The sequence below is a fragment of the Eublepharis macularius genome, chromosome 18, assembly GCF_028583425.1.
Source record: "Eublepharis macularius isolate TG4126 chromosome 18, MPM_Emac_v1.0, whole genome shotgun sequence".
Lineage (NCBI taxonomy): Eukaryota > Metazoa > Chordata > Lepidosauria > Squamata > Eublepharidae > Eublepharis > Eublepharis macularius.
Window position 1 is genome coordinate 23,754,051 of NC_072807.1, and position 12,805 is coordinate 23,766,855.

The following is a 12,805-nucleotide window of genomic DNA, read 5'->3' on the forward strand; positions in this document are numbered from 1 at the left end:
AGACAGGGGCGGCATGCCGCGAGCTCAGACCATGCACTCGCATGCACAACAAAACAAAGATCTCTTGTTTGAAGGCTGCGCTGGTTCACTTTGGCCAAAGGCAAGCAATCAACGATCCTTTGGCTACTGAGGATGGTCGCCGGCAACTCTTACAGGCCCTGCTCCAAGTCTGACGCCCCGAACCAAAGGAGGTTCCCTTCCCATCATTTCTCCCATGTGCCGAGATGGATCTTTTCCTGTTTCCTTTTGCTACGAAAGGCTCGCGAGCAGGGCTGGTTTTAAAAAGGAATGCCATACACTAGGTATTTAATAAGGGGAATGGGACTGTGGACTACGGTTGCTAACTTCAGGTTGGAAAATTCCTGGAGAGGGATTTTACTGGGGTATAATGTCATAGAGTCTACCCTGCAAAGCAGCCATTTTCTTAGGGGAACGGATCTCTGTAGTCTGGAAATCAGTGGTAATTCCAAGACCTCTCCAGGTCCCACATGTGGCAAGCCTACTGAGGACAGTGCATATTATCTGTTTATGTATTATTTTGCTATCATTGCTCTGTTTTTATACTTACTTAATGCCATTTCCCTGCATTGTTTAACATATGTCTAATAGATCAAGATGAGTAGCCGTGTTCATCTGTCTGTAGCAGTAGAGAAGAGCAAGAGTCCAGTAGCACCTATAAGACTATGCCACAACATATCTATACCACAACATTTGTGGTAGGGTATGAGCTTTTGTGTTCTAAAGAAGTAAGCTGTGGCTCATGAAAGCTCATACCCTACCACTAATTTTATATGTCTGATGCTTATGCTTTGTTTCAGATTTCTATAAACCTAGTCCTATTACACTGCTTATTAGGTGTCAGTGTCACATCCTATTGATTGCATTGGCTCACAGTGCATAATCCACCTTGAGTTGCAGTGAGAAAGATGGACTATAAATAATGCAAACAAAGACATTTATGGGTGGAGATTAGGTCCATCGATGAGAGTTAAATGGAACCTCCATGTTCAGAGGCAGTATATCTCTGGATGCTTTTGGTAGAAATAGCATTGGAACAGACGTCTTTCCACCCACTGCAACTTTGGCTTCTGGTTAGAAGGGACAGGACAAAAAGAGATAGCGAGCGTGAGAAGAGCCCAGCAGGGTCAGTGCAAAAGTTCATTTACATTGCAATCCTATACAGAGCCACTCCAGTTCAAGCCCATTTATTTTGATGGGCTTAGACTGTGCAGGATGACATGGTTAGCCCGGCACGCTGTTTCCCACCGTAACCAACCAGATACCCCCCAAACCTCCCCATTTTTGCCCTCCAGCAACTAGAACTCAGAGAATATGAAGGTTCCATTTAGCGGCCATTGAAGGATCTCTTCTCCACCTTTAAACACCAGCTGATACGTTACAGCATAAGCATTTGTGGGAAAGACCCAAAGAGACAAGGTATCTAGCACATGACATTGTATGCCGCAGTAAAAATGTCGAGAGCACACAAGATTCTTCTTCATTTACTCAGGCCTGGTTTAAACAAGATGCTGGCTGGACAGAAGAACTCTGTGTGATTTTGCACATACCTGGATGATGGAGAGAGACAGAGCGATAAGGGCAAGGAGCGTTGTCCCCACCCTGCTCCAGACGTTCTCTGATTATTCTGCAAGACAAACCCATATTTCTGGATAGCAAACTAGTACTTTGTAGTGAGGGTCAAACTAGGCAGGATGCTGGAAAGGTGGTGTAGTGGTTAGAGTGTTGGACAACGATCTGACTGATGCCACCCCAAATTCTACCTCTGCCTCAGGGCCAAGCTACACATGATGAATGACACTTGAACGGCAAGTGGATTGAGTGGAGGGCAAGTGAACAGGGAGAAATACACTTGCTGTTCAAGTGTCATTCGTCATGTGTAGCTTGGCCCTCAGAAGCAAGCTCAGTGGGTGACCTTGGGCCAGTCTCTCTCTGTCCCTCAGCCTAACCTATCTCACAGGATAGTGGTGGTGTTAGTAAATAGCAGCCCTGGGTTTCCTCTACCACCTTTCCACCCAGGCTTGTCAGGCCAGAAGATTACACATTTACATGCATTTTCCTGCTTGGAATATTACCGACATTCTTAAGCATGTCTTCTGGGACCTTTAGAGCCACCTGATTTCCCAAGAAACAATCACAGCAGCACTTTCTAGCTTTCAGATAAAAAACCCTTCCCTTTAATTTCTGCAGGTCTGCTGGCCATTAAAGGCACATTAACACTATAACACGGGATCAGGTAGAAGTGGGAACAGGCCAGAACAGGTCTGACCGGTCACTAAATAAATAATGGTAACGCAAAATACACTGGGATGCATTAAAGACATGAAAGAACAATATTTTTAAAATGAAAATCCTTTCCAAGCCAAAATGCATCTGGAACAGCCTGGAACAGGCATTAAAGCTATAGGAAGACTGAAAATAATAACAATAATAATAACAACAACATTCGATTTATATACCACCCTTCAGGACAACTTAATGCCCACTCAAAGCAGTTTACAAAGTATGTTATGATTATCCCCACAACAAACACCCTGTGAGGTGGGTGGGGCTGAGAGAGCTCTGAGAGAGCTGTGACTAGCCCAAGGTCACCCAGCTGGCTTCAAGTGGAGGAGTGGGGAATCAAACCCGGCTCTCCAGATTAGAGTCCCGCACTCTTAACCACTACACCAAAAACAATGGGGTGCATTAAAAACACCAGGGAACAATATTTTAAAATTAAAAAAGAAATAGCATGCTATTATTAACCCTTCCAGGCCAAAATGCATCAAGAATTGGCTGGAACTAGGCGGAACGGGCACTAAATAAATATTAGTATGACAACAAAAAAATAGTGGGATGCATTAAAGACATTGGAGTCCAATATGTTAGAAACTAAAACATGGAAATATCATGCTTTTATTAGCCCTTTTTGAACCCAGATGCACCAGGCACAGGCTGGAATGGGCATTAAGGAAATGCCAGAAGGACTGCAAAGAGCAGTAGGGTACATTGAAAACACTAGAGAGTGATATTTTGGAAATGAAAATGCAGAAAGATTATGATTTTATTAACCCTTTCCAGGGTTAATAAAACAGCCCGGAACTGGCTGGAATGGTCACTAAATAATAAATACTAGTACTGCAAAAAAAACCAGTGGAATGTTTTAAAGTCACCGGAGAACACCATTTTAATGCATCCCACTTTTTTTCGCAATGCTAGTGTTTTAGTGTCCGTTTCGTGGTGTTCCAGATACATTTTGGCTCAGAAAGGGTTAATAAAAAGGTAATATTTGGGCATTTTAATTTCTAAAATATTGTTCTCCGGTGTCTTAAATGCGCCTCACTCTTTTTGCGGAACTCCTATTTATTTAGGTTGTTCCAGATGCATTTAGGCCTGGAAAGGGTTAACAGAAGCACGCCATCGCAGCGATTTCCTTTCTTAAATACCTTTCTGCAGTATCTTTAATGTATCCCACTAAGGTTTTTTTTACAGTACTGTTACTCGCTTGCTGCCCGTTCCGGATGCATTTGGCTGGGAAAGGGTTAATAAAAGGGTGCTATTTCAGCATTTTTAATTTCTAAAATATTGTTCTGCAGCGTTTTAAAGTTATCCCACTCTTTTTTGCGGCACTGTTACTTATTTAGCGCCCCTTCCGTGGTGTTCTGGATGCATTTGGCTGGGAAAGACTATTTATTTAAATAGCCTGCTCCTGGACTATTTTAATGACTTTTTAAAAATTATTATTGATTTTATGTTTTTGTGACTTTTAATATATTTTTGAATGTTGTTAGGGGCCCTGAGCCCATCTGTGGAGAGGGCGGGGTATAACTCAAATAAAAAATAAATAAATTGATTAAAAGGGTGGTATTTCAGTGTTTTCATGTCTAAAAATAGTGTTCTCCGGTATCTTTAAGGCATCCCACTGTTTTTAGCTGTGCTATTATTCATTTAGTAACCCCCCTTCCAACCGTTTCGCAGTAGGCGCCCCAGTACATTCACGTGCAGCGGAGTATGCACACGCGTCATGATAACACGAGTCATGGCGGTGGGTTTCCTAACTGGAAAACTATATCCGTGGATCCTCCCTCCTACCGGTAACTTTTTATCCAGGTGGGTGACAGAGAAAAAGGATGTCTGGATACGTCCTCTGCCGAGAGGCAGGAGACCCCCCATCCCGGCTCTGTCCTCGCAGGAAACGTAGCACAGCCTTGTCCCGCGCATGGCCATGGGGAAGGCGTTCAATGGGGCATTCTTCGGAGCAAACATGGATTCAGTCCTGTGCCCACCGAAGAAACGCTCTTTTAATTTGATTTTATTAAACATACAATCAAAAAGATTAAAACACATCAGAGATTCTACAAAGATACGAAAGCACTTCCAGATGCGGCACTCGGTATTACGCAAAACTAGAACACACTCCTAAAGCCAAGAGTTGTACCAAAAGCACCTTTCAACATTGCTCACGGAAATCAATTACGTTAAATGCGAATTCAACACGCATGCAAAGGACTAAAGAAGTCCTTGATTGGCAGCTCCAGTTCAACCCCCTCGAAATAATTAGCGGCGGTGTGGGCACGCCCCCTTATGCAGATCGACTCCGCCCTCCCCCCTAGGGCAGCCAATCAGAAAGAGGGGGCGTGGCCCACAGGGCGAACATGCCCGGGCATGTGGGCTGCGTTCGAGCCTCCTTTGCTTCCGGGATTGACACGTGGAGAGCCGGCTTGTTTAGGTAAGGGGGGAATTGGACCGGGGAAGGGGTGGGGGTGTTGGGTACCAGTTACCGAGTTTAGGGATGGGGGGGGCACTAGAGAGTTAAAAAGGAATGGTGTCCAAGACACTTTTGATAAGTCAGTCCTGGCAGAAACCTGGCTTATACGGGAGGGAATGGGAAGAAGGAAATTTAGAGGCAAGGAAGGAGAGGTAGGGGGGTCGCGATCCTCTCGTTGTGAGTGAGGAGCAACTTTGAGGAAGGCAGGGAGAAAAGCGTGAGGGTGGTCAGGCCTTCCAGAGGTCGGTGATTCACCAGAGGCAGGGGTGGATCAGTAATAAAGCTTTTAAACGTTTTTTTTTTATTTTATGTGGCAGGCCCCAAATTCAATCCCTGGCAGCTCTATTAAAGGATCAGTTTATTTTATTTATTTATTATATTTTTAACCCGCTCTCCTCACAACTGGGCTCAGAGCGAGGTACAACATTGGTTAAAAATACAACATAACACCCATAATCACAGCATAAATAGACATAAAATAGACACAGCATAAAATCCTGGAGAGCCTCTGCTACTCAGAGCAGGCAACAGTGATAGGGTTCCCTGGATTTCTCTCAGTATCACAACTGATCTCCAGTTGAAGTGAAAATGGCAGGTTCAGAGAGCAAGCTCTGTGGTATACCACAGATCTTGGGTAAAACCCCTCTCCAGATTCTTCCCTTTTCAGGCTCTGCCCCCAAATCTCCAGGAATTTCCGTGGTTGAGTTGGCCACCCCAATGAGTGACCTTGCTAGGCTGGTCTGACTGTTAAAGGCAGCTTTGGGTGTGCGCAGATAAAGCAGATCTTGATCTGACCACTGAAATAAATGTCAGCAAAGAATATGCTGTGTGACTGGCGTTCTGTAAATTGCATGCCGGTTAATGGCGTGCTGGTGGCCAGCTCATTCTTCCTGCCGAAGCGGCGGCACTTCCTCCAGCTCTCTCCACTGCCTTACATAAGCAAAATGGCCAAACGAATAGCTGTGCAGGTTTTGGTAGGGGCAAGTGTGCAGTCATTGGGAGGGATTTCTTAAATGTATTACAGCTATCTGAATATTGCTCAGCTACCCCAAAGAAATGTGAAGGATCACTGCTAGTAAAGTTTGCTACCGCTAGTATGGGGTAGGGGCACTGCTACGTTTCTTCCCAAATAACCTACAAAAATAAATCCTGCTAAGGATACACTGCAATAGAGAAGTAATAATGAAAAAGAATCTCAAAGTTATCCCTCAATTTGGAACAAACATGTCTGTGATCAGGCTGCATGGACTCAGTCTTACGCCCACTTGAGACAGATTTGGCCATGGGTGATTTCAGCTTGGAGCAGCCCAATTCAAGAATGCAAAAAGCCTGTTTGGAAAGGGCAGGCTTTGCCACCTTTCAGAAGGGGGACAGCAACCTGGAAAGAAGGGCCTCACTTGGCAGGGAGTTCCAAAGATGTAGCATCATCAGGAAGGCACTACCCCATTTACTGGCCATATTAATTTAAACGATTTATAATTTGCCTTCTTTTTTAAAAAAAAACCTCAAAGAGGCTTACAATTGTTAAAAGTAAATGGATGCAAATAAATAATAAAAAGCCAGGAAAGCAGTAACAGTTGGGTGGGGAAGGCAGCAGTGGTCAATCATTCATTGAAGCATGAGAAGATAGAAAAGGTATTTTCCTGAATGCTGTTAAGGAATGTGCCAATGTTGCTGGGAAGGGTGTTGCATACATTGGGTGCCCCTGCAGAAAAGACCCTGTCCCTTGTTACGATTTACTTAGCCTTTGAAGAGGGGAGGGCTCTTAAAGAGTCCTCTTTTTGGAAAGTCCCTTGATCTGTGATAAGGAACCCTGCTGTTTGATAAGGCAGGCTTGTCTCATGAGCGTGATTGCCTTCTCCTGAATTAGCTGCTTGGTCCGTCAAGGTCAGTATTGTCAACTCAGACAGGAAGGGACTCTCCCAGCTTTTAGATAGAGGTCTTTCACATCACCTATTATTTGATCCTTTTAACTGGAGGTGCAAGGGGGTTAACGTGACCTTTTGCATACCAAGTAGACCCTCTACCACAGAGCTACCTCCCCTCCCCATTTGGGGCCATAGCTTTTCTGCACTGGCATTGCTAACCATGTTGCATTTTCTTTTCTGTTCTTCGCCAAGATGCCTTCTAGCGGCAAGCATCTACTAGGAGAAATGAATCCAGCAGAAGCTGACCAGGGGGGTTGCTTGGGGGTGGAAGGCCGGCTTCTTCAGTGCCCCTGCTGCCAGTGGGATCCAGGCCGCTCTCTCAATAAAGCACCCCCAGACACTGTAGCCGGCAGGCAGAATAAAAAAAAGTCCAGAAAGCACCAACGTTGTATGGTGCGTAGGACGCTGGAACGGAAGGAGCTGCAGGGACCCAGATTGGGGGAAGAGACCCTGTACATGGCATCGAAGCCCTCCAAGGCCTGTAGGATGCAGGGCCAGGAAGTCAGCGAGTTGACCAAGGAAGATGTGGAGAAGGACCGTAGAACGTTCTGCCCGATACCAGTTCCATCAGCAGGAACAGCCACGCAGCATCCCTCTTCCCAAGACTTTGGGAACCTGGCACCCTTGCCCTCGCACCCTGGTGCAGGCGCCGATTCTTTCTCCTATCAGAAGCCCAAAACTAGGAAGCTGGTGGCTATAGACTGTGAAATGGTGGGCACAGGCCCCGGTGGGAAAGTCAACGAGTTGGCTCGGTGTACGGTGGTGAACTACGATGGGGATGTCGTCTATGACAAGTACGTCCGGCCGCAGCTTCCAGTAGTGGATTATAGGACTCGGTGGAGCGGGATCACCCGGCGACACATGGAGAAGGCCACTCCTTTCATGAAGGCACGGGCAGAGGTGAGTGAAAGGGAGGCAAGAGAGTGAGAGTTTGTCCCAGAGCTAGAATTGAGATGAAGTATGGAAGCTCAACAGCTTCCATGATTAATGCTTGGATGCACACCGAGATGGGTAGCCGTGTTAGTCGGTCTGTAGCAGTAGAAAAGAGCAAGAGTCCAGTAGCACCTATAAGACTTAAGAAAATTTGTGGTAGGGTTTGAGCTTCCGTGAGTCACAGAGGAAGAAGCACATCCCCTAGCAGAAATGTTCTTAATCTTATAGGTGCTACTGGCTCTTTTCTAGTTCTTGGATGTGTGAGATTGCCAAGGAAGTCCAGGGCTGTTACACAGAGTCAGGCAATGACAATCTCTGGCTTTGGATACCTTACAGGTTTGTCATAAGTCTCCTGCAATTTGATGGCACTTACCCCACCACCTAAGTTAGCTCACTGCTGCAAAAACAAAGTATTGCAAGACATGCAAACCTGGCTGAAGGTTTATTGTCTATGTCCCCTTTTGATTTGATTTGAAAAGATAGCCTTGGTTTTCAGGGGGTGGATGATTCTTGCTTTCTTTCTCTTTGGGTTTCACAAAGAATTTTCTCCTAGGTGATTAAACACTGCCATTTGAGAGGCATGTGTATGAGAAATGGACCTGGTCTGACACTGTAACCATTCTGGCTGTCACGTAATATTTTTTTAAAATAACTAAATTTTTAACAATAATACAACAATAACAGGATTCTAAACATGAATACCATATACATGGATTAAATAATTAACATAGTTACAGGTGATAAAGAATAGAGACAGAAGTCAATACATTTGTTAGGTACAGTATATTCCTTAATAGGATGCTCAGTGATACGGTTTAGAAAAGGAAGCCATCTCTCCATGAAGACCGATTGATAACTGGGATTCTCTGATGAGGCTATTTGGTCTGTTATTTTGTCAGATATTAAGAGATCCCAGACTTTTGACATCCATTGACTAATAGTAAGTGTACTGTCGCTTTTCCATTTTGGGGCTATGGTTATCTTAGCTGCTGTTATCATTAATAAGACAAGATCTGTTCTATAAGTAGGTACATTGGTTTTATTCCATAAATTCAACAGTATTGTTTTAGGATTGTGTTGTATTGTGTAACATTGTTATCATCACTATAGAAGAAATATTTTCCCAATACACTTGGATCTTTGGGCATGTTACCAACAGCAATGTAAGAACGTGCCTGTTTGTCCACAATGTTTCCAGCATCTAGAATCTTTACTTGCCTTGCAATAAAAAACCTTTACTGGAGTTAGATACCACCTTGTATAGATTTTATAGGCTTGAAGCTTAATATTTACAGGTAAGGTAAAGGTAGTCCCCTGTGCAAGCACCGAGTCGTTACTGAGCCATGGGGGGACATTGCATCACGACATTTTCTTGGCAGACTTTTGTTATGGGGTGGTTTGCCATTGCCTTCCCCAGTCATCTACACTTTACCCCCAGGAAACTGGGTACTCATTTTACTGACCTCGGAAGGGTGGAAGGCTGAGTCAACCTTGAGCCGGCTAGCGGCTACCTGAACCCGGCTTCCGCCAGGATCGAACTCAGGTCGTGAGCAGAGCTTGGGCTGCAGTACTGCAGCTTACCACTCTGTGCCACGGGGCTCTTCACAATATTTACCGATTTAGAGCTAAATAAATTAGATAATCAAATGCAACTCCAATGTTGGTCTTGTGTAGTACTTTCGCAAAGCTTTTTGCGGGGCAGCGACAGTTGACCATACTTTTTGATTCAAAAGTTTGTAAATTGTGGGTATTAAGCCTTTTATATTGTATAAATTATTTTTTGTGAGAGTTTTAAATGGTGTCAGAGGTCTGTTTATTAGCACCTGATCTTAAAATAGAAGAAGCCTGCTCTTGATGCCCCCCTGCCCAAATTCTTGTGGTGATGCTGGACTAACCGCCTTTGCACCTTTGCAGGTCCTGCAGATCTTAAGAGACAAAATCGTGGTGGGACATGCCGTCCACAATGACTTCCGGGCCCTGAAATATTTCCATCCCCGAGACTGGACGCGTGACACTAGCCAGAGCCCCCACCTGAGGGAGAAATGTGGGCTGCTTGTGAAAGCCAATGTCTCTCTTAAGAGTTTAGCCAAGCAGCTGCTGCACAAAGAGATTCAGGTAATCTTCCTTGTTGTGCACCTTGGGGCTGGTTCATACCCACCAATCCGTCATTTAATCGTTCAATGCTTGCATGTGTGAATAGGCCATTACAGGTATGGTGGCTTCCTATGCTCTTCTGTACCCAGCACAAATTCTTTTTGGAAGCGCTCCACGTTCTTATCCCGTGCTCTCTCTCCAGCCCTTGTTTGTAGGTATATTCCTGTTTAGGACTGCTGTTTGTCTGCCTCCCACCTTCACCCCATCAAAGGTCTCTTGCTGCCAGGCAGTGAGGTTCATAGCAAGTCAGGTAGGATAAACAGTCTAAAGTTAAGCCAGATGGCTGGTACACAGTAGATTTGAAGTAGGCCACGATTTCATTGGGTGCAGCAGAAACATTTATGGTCCAGGATCCATGAAAGTCAGGATCCAAAGGCTGTCAAGGGGAGATTAAGAATCAGGCCCAGTGAAGTCTGTATTGTCTACTCAGACTGGCAGCAGCTCTCTAGGGTTTCGGGCAGAGGTCTTTCACATCACCTCTAACCTGATGCTTTTAGGTGAAGATGCTAGGAATTGAACCTGGGGCCTTCTGTGTGCCAAGCAGATGTTCTTCCATTGAGCCACAGCCCCTGTCCAGAGTTAGCACAAATGACACTTGAAGGCAGGGAGCTTTTTATCTTCAGCCTTTGTGGTGGAGATAGTAATAACATACCTTGTAAACTGCTCTGAGTGGGTGTTAAGTCATCCTGAAGGGCGGTATATAAATCGAATGTTGTTGTTATTATCCCGCCAGCTGATCCCTGCAGCTTTGGGTCTTTCCAGATAGGGGGTGTCTTCTATGATGGCCTCTTGGGGGAGGGTGGAGTGGGGCAGAGACAGGTACAGGCATTCCCCCCAGAAGGCTGTGATCATGTGGCCACTTGATCGGGATAAACCCCAATAAAATGGGTTTTACTTCTGCACCCCCGGAAATAGGGTTTGTACTCTGGTTCCATTGCGCTTAGCACAATGTATGGTTGAGTAAATGCTGTTAAGGTCATGCTGCGAAGGTATGGTGTAAATGAGGACCAGGAGTACTTTGGCTGAGGCATGCTGAATGGCAGTGGATCTTAAGAACTGGAACGTTGGGATCAAAACGGTTTCTTTTCTATCCCTCCTGCTAGGTGAGCAAAAAGGGACACTCATCAGTGGAAGATGCTCAGGCCTCTATGGAACTGTACAGACTGGTGGAAATACAGTGGGAAAAGGACATGACTGCCCGACTCTCCTCCTGTTCTCCGCACAGTCCTCCAGATAACTGTGCCGATAATGACCGCTACATGGATGATCGGTATTGGCCTGAGGACCTTGACCTAGATTGCAAATGACAGCACAGGCTTGCATTTAAAGAGAGACCTGTTTAAAACCTTTTGCTCTCTGCAGTTGTTTTGGGGCCTTGGGGGACTTGGTCCTCATAAGTTTGCTACTACTGTAGTAACTTTATTTGGGGAGGTGGTGCGGAGCCCAGTGGTGAGATGTTGCACAGAGGCAGTGTGGAACTGCACATGTTGGAAGGAGACCCTTGGAGTACTTGGGTTGTAAGCTGCTAATCTCTGCCCTAGAGGCCTATTTATAGATTTAATGTCTAATTACAGTGGCATGTATGGAATGAGCTCCCGATGTGGCCTAACTTATTGCTGCAGAAGTACACACAGACTCTATTAGCTTGTGAGTGAGTGAGTGTCAGGCTGGCTAGTTCACATAGTGTGTTTCTTTGATGCCCAATTAGCCCTAACCCTCCCTGAGGATCCATTTGTAGGGAGAAATGCAATGGCAGACGGATCAGAGATGTGCCTAGCAGAGATTTTTGTGATCGTAGTGGCAGGGAAATTACTTCTTCGATGATGGGAATTGCTACCAAGTCTGACCTTTTCTGTGCTTGACTGATTCACCCATTAACACTTTGCTTGTATGTACAGTGCCAGCGAGGGGCTGGGTCTCCTTGTGTGCTCACATTACATATTACATCAGCCAGTTTGTACAGCTTATTTGTACACACAGCAGAGGGAGTTGTAAAACTGTGCCTGGACCGCACCACTTTAGGCTGCAATTGGGGTGAGAGTGGAGTGTCCTTACATATAGCAAGGGGTATAGCAGGCATAACTGAGTTATCACTCTACTGTGCTCATTTTCCGTGGGCAGGGCAGGGCGTGCTTATTTGGGTGATGTTCAGCTATGTGCTGCCATCCATGCCAGTCTGAAATGGTACATTCTAGGGCTGCTTTCCCTGCCAGTCTGCTGCACGTGACAACCAAGGGCAAAGATTCTACTTTCCCATAATTTGGCCGTGGTGATGTAGAAAGTATTCTGCGAGCTGTCCTCAGGTTGAGTCTAAAGACTTCTTTCCCTGGACGGTGCACGTTTTGTTTCACAGCGCTGAGGTTCCTTGCGCAGCTGATGGCAGGAATGCTTAAGGCTCCACATGAAATGCCTCCTGTCTAAGATTCTTTGCGATCTTAACATTTTCAGTCTATCTTTCTTGCAATTCGCAGTTACACCAGAGCAGCAATACCAGATGAAATCAAGTGCCCATCAAAATAAAATCAAAACGTTTCTGGATATTTTCAGAGGAAAAATTAAAATACATGGTAATCATTTAAAATGTACTAAAAACACTATACAATCCAAAGGCTGATAATCCAGAGTAGAGCAGTTCATGTACCGGTCAGCCATGCTTGCATCAGCACGCCTTATTGTCACATTTATCTTTATGACGACTTACCTTTATGAGGGTGGTGGAAAACCTTGCAGTTTGGCCAATATCTGCCAATAATAGTACTAATTCCTCCTGATCTGACCTTCCTGGGAAATCTATTGCACTCAGGGCCAAGCTACAAGTGATGAATGACACTTGAACGGCAAGTGTGTTTCTCCCTGTTCACTTGCCCTCCACTTGATCCACTTGCTGTTCAAGTGTCATTCGTCACTTGTAGCTTGGCCCTCAGACATCTGACACGTGAAGAACATGTGTCGGGAGATGCAATGTTGGTTGGGAACAGTAATTTAAAAAGATAAGAGACAGAGAGGTGAAATTGACAGAGCC

At 45.2% G+C, this 12,805-nt stretch overlaps 1 protein-coding gene across 1 annotated transcript; it reads left to right on the forward strand.

The window, feature by feature from the left end:
* The first annotated feature begins 4,659 nt into the window (after positions 1-4,659).
* Positions 4,660-12,594, forward strand: AEN (apoptosis enhancing nuclease). Its single transcript, XM_055002775.1, has 4 exons — positions 4,660-4,729; positions 6,889-7,596; positions 9,544-9,744; positions 10,887-12,594. The coding sequence occupies exons 2-4, from the start codon at positions 6,889-6,891 to the stop codon at positions 11,088-11,090; spliced, it is 1,113 nt and encodes a 370-aa protein (XP_054858750.1). The 5' UTR covers positions 4,660-4,729; the 3' UTR covers positions 11,091-12,594.
* Positions 12,595-12,805: the final 211 nt, after the last annotated feature.

What these genes read in the sequence shown, in the direction of transcription:
- AEN (XM_055002775.1), top strand. Translation starts at nt 6,889, where the DNA reads ATGCCTTCTAGCGGCAAGCATCTACTAGGAGAAATGAATCCAGCAGAA. An exon ending in TCATGAAGGCACGGGCAGAG is followed by an intron (nt 7,597 to 9,543) that starts GTGAGTGAAAGG and finishes GCACCTTTGCAG; the next exon opens with GTCCTGCAGATCTTAAGAGA. An exon ending in TGCTGCACAAAGAGATTCAG is followed by an intron (nt 9,745 to 10,886) that starts GTAATCTTCCTT and finishes CCCTCCTGCTAG; the next exon opens with GTGAGCAAAAAGGGACACTC.